General features: G+C 40.8%; 1 protein-coding gene across 1 annotated transcript; it reads right to left on the bottom strand.

Moving 5' to 3' along the window:
* Positions 1 to 3,390: 3,390 nt before the first annotated feature.
* On the bottom strand, positions 3,391 to 5,197 carry LOC143892010 (protein PLASTID TRANSCRIPTIONALLY ACTIVE 7-like). The gene is made up of 2 exons (XM_077396488.1): positions 5,171 to 5,197; positions 3,391 to 3,726 (listed from the first exon to the last, which is right to left on the bottom strand). Exons 1-2 carry the CDS (start codon positions 5,195 to 5,197, stop codon positions 3,391 to 3,393), a joined length of 363 nt encoding a protein of 120 aa, XP_077252603.1.
* Positions 5,198 to 7,492: the final 2,295 nt, after the last annotated feature.

Genomic DNA, 7,492 nt, shown 5'->3' with positions numbered 1-7,492 from the left:
TGGTGAGATGGGGTTAGATGGGACCCCTATCTCATCATGTTCTCTAAGATCAATGGTCTGGATTGCACGTGCATATGCCCTTGCAGGACCCTAGAGTTGATAGTCACTATTGATCCCAACGGCATATTTTGATATTTTCACTTACCATCATGTCTTTTAGTATTTAAAGAGCTGTCTAGAGGTTATTACATTTCCCAAAATGCTCTCAGGAAGAAAAGACAGTTGGATTTGTGCAAATGTCAAAATATGGTGCTGATAACCTTTCCCTAAACGAAGAAGAAATTAAAACCTACATCCAGATGCTTTCATTTCAACCCAACATTAATAATCAATCATTAGCAGGAGTTCGTGGGGAAGAAAAGAGAAGGGATGGGTGAAACAATGAGTGAAAATGGGTTATATGATGAAAATGGGTTTCGATGACAGATGGTGTGGATGGGTGAAACAATGCATCTGCAGCCCATCTTTCTCGGTTATGATAAATGCAAGTCCGCGGGGCTACGTCAAAGCATCTAATGGGATTAGACAAGGAATTCCCCTGTCCCCTCTTCTTTTTTGCATCATTATGGAAATCTTATGTGGGATTTTATCTGAAGCAATCGACCTGGGCCACATTACTACCCCCTTTTCTAAGGGGAATATGTCAATCTCCCATCTGTTCTATGCCGATGATGTCATGTTATTTGCCGATGCAAATGTTGCTACTGCTAAAATGATCAGGGTATGCCTTGACAGGTTTAGTAGATGTACTGGTTTGGAGGCAAACATCAGGAAATCTGAGATTATATTTGCTGGATGCAACCACAGAGTTAAAGGTCAGATTACCAGAGTGCTGCAAATGAATGAAGGGGCTCTTCCTATGAAATATCTGGGTTTGCCTCTTACTTCGGGTAGGCTCACTAGTGTGGATTGTATCCCTCTGATTTCCAAAATTAGGGGGAAGATAGCCTCCTAGGCCAATAGGCTCCTTTCCAGAGCTGGCAGGGTGGAGCTTATAAAGACAGTTCTGAACTCTTTTAGCATCTACTGGTCCACTGCTTTCAGACTTTCGATGAGAGTCCTAAATGAAATTAACAGAATCATGCGCAACTTCCTATGGACGGGCTCTTCCCTGGCAAAATCCTACAATCCGATCAACTGGGCTAATGTCTGCTCCCCCAAAGATGAAGGTGGAATCGGAATTCGAAGTATTTATGAGGTCAGTAAGGCTCTCTCCAAATGAAATGCTTGTGGAGGATTCTGAATTCTAAAGGTAGCCCATGGGCAGATTGTTTCCATTGATAGTATGTTAGAACCAAGAACTTCTGGACAATCAAACCTCCCACGAATCCCTCCTGGGGCGCCAGAGGTATTTTCCAAATCAGGGATGAAGCAATGAATCATATCTGCTACTTGGTTGGGAATGGAGTTGGCAAGCCAACCATGGCATCCAGCTGGTGTGCTGAACCAAAGAAAGTTTTTTGACGCCCGAATCATCTCAATTCCCATCAACACCCCTATAAGCATTCTGATGGGGCAAGGAATTTGGAGCGAAAATTGTGCCAGGTCTGGGGGTGGTGAGCTTGATCAAATCATAAACTCTGCTCTCCGGGATGAAAATGAACCGTACCCTGTTGGGAAACCTGAACCCAATGGAAGGTTTACTCTCAAATCAGCATGGAAATCAATACGGCATCAGCGTCCAAGGGTTCCCTGGGCTTCTTCCATCTGGTTCAGAGGTCATATTCCCAAGCACAGTTTCTCTGCTTGGCAGGCCTTACAGAATAGATTGCTCACCCGGGACAGGATGCTCTTCCTTGGCAATTCAAGAGAAACCAGATGTGTCCTCTGCAATCCCGATAGAGAAACGGTTAACCACCTCTTCTTCAAATGTGCATTCTCTGCATGGATTTGGAGGTCAATCCTATGGCGCTTCAACCAGAGAAGAAGACCGAAGAACTCTCTTCTAGAGGAAGAGGAATGAATTAGAAATCAAATCTGGACAGAGCGAAATGCCAGAATCCATGGTAATCCCAATACTCACAAACAAATTATCCTAAGAAGGATCCTTGGCATCATTAGAGATAGAATTCTTCATCTGAAGTTGCCGGATGAGCCTTCACACTGGAACACTTGCTTTGCCACTCGTTTTAGATGCCCCCTGTTCAGTCCAATCTGTCCTCAACAGTTTTGCCAATGGGAAAAACCTGAGAGGAACATTGTTAAACTCAATTCTGATGCCTCTGAGGTTGGAGGTAATGCTGGAATTGGCGGAATTCTTCGGGACTTCACCGGAATTCTGATAGGATGTGTCTCCCTGAATGTTGATCCTAAACCTATTCATGTCCTTCAAATGGAAGCAAACCTTCATGGTTTGGATCTTGCTAAGAAGCGAAATATCAGCAATGTGTGGATTGAAGCAGACTCGTTGGTGGCTGTGAAGGTTATCAATGGCTACTGGGACTGCCCGTGGCAGGCCAAGCCGTTGCTTACCAAAATAGCCAAGCGATTGCAAACTTTTGAATGTTGGAAACTGACCCATATCTGGAGAGAAGCAAATCAACTGGCGGACTTCCTATCCAAGCCCAATTGCCCTTGCAAAGGTCTGGACATTGAAGCTATGGCTATTCCCTCGCCCCTCTCAGAACTCATTGTGCAAGATTCCTTGGGGACCCGATTTCTCAGAATGTGACTGTTAGGTCCCCTGGCATGTTCTGCAGATCTGATGCTATGTCTGCTGCTCAGTTCTCTGAAGCATTAGTTCCTCCTATTCTCTCGAGCTGCAATGGTGTCAAGAGGTCAGCCATCATCAATTCGAATGTTCTCTCAGATTATCCCCCTTGGGTTCAGAATCCTAGTACAGGGCAGTATGACTCTGTTTGTATCTTGTGTTTATCTCCTTGTTTGTTGCTTGTCCTGCCCTTGTGCCTCACCTATGTTCTCCGCTCTTTTTTTCTAATATATCTGGTAGGGGTCCTGCCTAACCCCAGCTTGCCCATCCAAAAAAAAGAAGAGAAGGGAATACAATGACCATGAAGAGGAAAAGATCCCTATGATAGAAAGTCAGCCGCCTTGTTGGTTTCTCTTCGATTTTGGGAAATTTCCAGAACCTGTCAATGTCTACAATGGCTGATAAATAAATGTATTACTTCTCGATAAGAGATAAGAGAACAATTCCAGATGCAAAAAAGATAGGAGTCGTTAACATCACAGAGCATATGTGATAGTAAATAGCTTTGACAAACCTAGAAATGTCGTACATTTTGACAGTTCATCCCAATCCAAAACTGAAATGCTCTACTGGCAACAAATTCTCAAACCTGAGCCTATGGCTTAATAGTAGAACAATCTTACAGTTGTTGCCTATTGAAATATCACCAAGTGCAGTTTTACTGTTCTAGCATTCACAATTTATAGTTCTTCTCTAAGATAAGTAGGCCCAGGTTTGAAGGGATCAGGTTCCATGTAAGCTTCTTCGCGGAAGAACCCAGCATCATTCACGCGGTTGCTGAGGACATGCAAGATGGCTTTCTTTGCCCCATACTCATCTCTGTTGTTCTCAACATACAATATCGCCTCCGCTGCCACTTCATTTACGAAATCAAACCTGTTATATTCCCTTAGCATCAGCCTCTCAATGTCCATTTTCAATAGCTTTCCCGAGTCCTTTATCTTTATCTTCCTCACTTGCTCTTCCAAGAAAGGGATTCGCTCCATCTTGTACCGTAACTTGTCATCTTTCTTTATCTGAAATAAACACAGATATAATTGTGCCCCTGGTTGATAATATAAAATAAATGTGCCACAGAATCTCAAATGCAAGTCCATCCTTAACAGTCTTACTAATGCAGCCAAGAGACAGGGTAAAAAGGTAAAAAAGAGCACAAGAATTATGCAATCTTAATTAAAGAAATCAGTAACAAGTAGCAAAAGCAAAGAGGAGGAGAAAGAGAACCTTAGCTGGTTTGTCTCCTTCAAAAGAACTGTTCATGTTTTTTCCTCAGTGAGAGGAAACTCCCCAATTTCTTTCACCTTCATCATGAAAATTTTCTAAAGGATTAATTAACTGACCCCAACAATCAAAATTACTGGACGTTGGCATTTCAATTTAGCCCCACTAGTAGACCTCGGATTAGTATATATGGATCATTCATTATTTTTTCAACTAGGCCCTCTTATATTAACTCATTATAGATGCCATTAATCATAGTATATCACTGAATATAATTGAAGTATTCATTTTCATTTTTCACGTAGCAATGATTCTAACAAGAGAAATGCCCGTTTAGGAAAAAGTTCTCCTTTTCATATTTATTAACCAAACAATGAAAATGGTTTTCAAGGAAAGTAATGGAAAGGATAAATTTTTCCGAAGAAAGCCCTTTGCTTCCAACCAAATGGACCCAAGAAAGAGAGAGAGAGCCCTTATAGAAAGAGATAGAGAAGGACCTTAGAAAGATCCCTTAGAGAGAGATCCCTTAAGGATCTGTTTCGTTGCACGGCATAGATTCAAAGAGTAGTGGAATAAATAGTCGGTAACAAGGAGACAGGCATTGGATTTGCCTAGAATTACCCTGGAGAATAGTGGCAAGTAGTGTTTGGTTGGGTGACATCAACTGAGAGAGTAGGGGAATAATTAGGGGTGTCATTACCTATATAGAGAAGCGAGCGATGTAGAGAGGAAAGAGAGAGAAAGAGAGTAAAAGGACCATTCCAAAGAATTTTCAAGCAAGATTCTACCTTTATGACTTAGATCTTCTGTGGGGATTGGAATGTCACTTGAGCAGACATGCAATAATTTCCGATGAGACATCTTGGGGAGTCTCCAAGAGTTTATGAGGGTGACATCTATACATGCAAGGAACCATTATTGGTGATTTGGGAATGTCATAGTGCAACAGTGCATGATGACATTTTTGCCATTTTTACTAAGAAAATTTCCTGTCAATAAGATGTTTGTGGTTTGGTCTAGAGGTTTTTGTGCCGAGTTGCATGGTCCAAATCTCCTTGTGGTTTGGTCGAGTGGTTTTTTGGGTCTTCCTTTCTAAAAATACATCCAGCCACAGGCCGACATCATATAAAAACTCTCACATCAGGTACCTAATAATTATTAAACAATGAACAAATTAACTCTTATAACTACATGAAACATTAGCCATACATGGCATTATTATTTTAATTGTGGACTTACCACACGTGGCACAGGAGCCCATGTCATCTCACGACATTCTCCTTAACACCACTGCTGTAATTTTGTATTTCTTCTTCGTTCTTTAATATATTTGGTTACCTTCTTCTTCTTCTTCTTCTTCTTAAAAATAATTTAAAAAAAAAGATAAGATAAAGAGTCAGCAGACCAGACTTTAGATTTTGCACTGGTACTTGCTATTCTTAGTGGGCTTTTTGACTTGAAGATAGATAATTGTACCCAATGGAGATTGAAGTATATTACTGGTTAGATTTCATGCTCTTTGTTCTGTTTATTTAATCCATCACTAGCTTTTGATGTTATCATCCATTTGGAATAAACAAGGATTGATTAGTAGAAGAACCCTAGCTGAGGTAGGCAAAATCCTTGATGAAGACTCCTCTACAATATAAAGGTTTAAGATGAATGATATTATATTAACTCAATCACATGCTACCTAACTAAATGAAAATCTTAACAACAAAATACTTTAAACTTTCAAGGTGTGCTATTATCATATTTTCATTAACTAAGCTCTAGGTCTCCCGATGCAGGAGAAATCCTAATCCAACTTGGATTAACTCAGCTCTTAGGTATCCCGATGCAAAAGAAATCCTAATCCTACTAGTTTCTCCTCGGTCGGAAACAAGACACAATCCAAACAATAATACCTGCACTACCAGCTTGTTTTGATAATGTTACTCCCCTCTTTTGTCAAATTTTATGATTGGATGATGATATTGTTTGGGACTTGAACAGCATGAAAGAGAACATTAGACAAGTGAGTCAAGAAAAAGAGTGCCAAGAGAGTGCGCTGATATCATTTTCCTAAATATATAGATTGAACACAATCATCCCACGAAAACACCATGTAGCCAAGAGGCACAAGGCATGAGTAAACAAAACCTCACCCAAAAACACAACAACTTCTTTCCAAAGGGAAGAGAAGCGTGGAGCCGATGGCAAGTCGAAAACCAAATGCAACACTTTAACGTTTTCCTACTTAACTTTCCCAACAAACCAACAAAACCTAATACATATATTGCATGGCCACTAGTTAAGTCTCCTGAAACAAACCCTCCTAACAAACCCAATACTTATCTCATGTACTTCCCTCTGCTACATGTTGCAATCTGGTCTCATGTCCAAACCTGAACTCTTTCCTTTTTTTTAATGACTATGAGCTAACAAATTAGGTCAAGAGCCCAAAAAATATTGAAACTTGAACTAGCTGTTTTTAACCTTTCATTACAGATGGATCAGATCTGGTCGAGAATCCAGTTGGCCCAGTTCATGTGGCATCTTGCTGAGAGAATACACGATATGACAAGAAGAAAACGAAAGTGTTTGGGGGAATTTGGCACGAGGAGGAACCATGACACCAATATTAACATTAATCAAAACCTGTAGGGGGGGGGTTGTTAACTCGGGTCGGGCGGGTTCGGTCTAATTTTTTACAGGAAAAAACCCGAGATTCATAAACCTGACCCTACCCAAGATAGTTTCTAGGGTTGGGTTGGTTTTTTATTTTTTTAAGGTAGGATTGTGACTAATTTTAAATATTGTAGAAAAAAAATCTTCACACTAAAAATCTCTAGATTTATGTCATCAAGTAGGGGTGCAAGTTTGGCCCTGACCTGCCCTGAGCCCGAACAGGGCCAGGGCTGGATTTTCCAACCCTGAGGGCGGGTCAGGGTTCATTTTTGTAGACCCTGACTCAGGTCAGGTCGGGTTATGGGTTAATGCCTCGGGTACCCTGACCAGGTCCAACCCTAAGTTTCTATTATAGAATTGAACCATCTGTGCATGTTTCTTTTGCTAATGTTTTCTATTATCTTGGATTGATGTTTCTTTAGATTATTATTATTACTTGTCTCTGTTGCCCGTCATGTTGTTGAATTCATATTGTCTTATTTTGTTCCCTTTCTCTGTTTATTGATCATTTTGTTCTATATGATAAGTGGTTGCTTTATTTTTGGCACTCTTAACAGGTATTTACACTAGGGTCAATTAGGGCCGGGCCGGCCTGGCCCTGCCCAATCAGGGCCAGCACTGAGCCCTGTAGGGCGGGCAATGGGTTGAGGTTTCTCGGCCCTGACCCTGGGTCAAGGCCGAGATAATGGGTTCCAGGGTTGGGTTAGGGTTTTGAAAAACCTGACCGTGTTGCAGCCCTATCATCAAGTGTGTAAATTTAAGAAGGAGACTATATTATTCACATAACAGATATGATCACTTCAATGAAAACAATTGTATCAATATATTGGAAAATAATTTTCTATGTTATTCAAGAGATATTTAAGATAGTCAAAGTACACTCATATGAGT

Source organism: Tasmannia lanceolata, unplaced genomic scaffold, assembly GCF_043159265.1.
Source record: "Tasmannia lanceolata isolate RefF3 unplaced genomic scaffold, GAP_Taslan_0.1 ptg000015l, whole genome shotgun sequence".
Lineage (NCBI taxonomy): Eukaryota > Viridiplantae > Streptophyta > Magnoliopsida > Canellales > Winteraceae > Tasmannia > Tasmannia lanceolata.
This window is presented reverse-complemented; position numbering and strand designations above follow the sequence as displayed.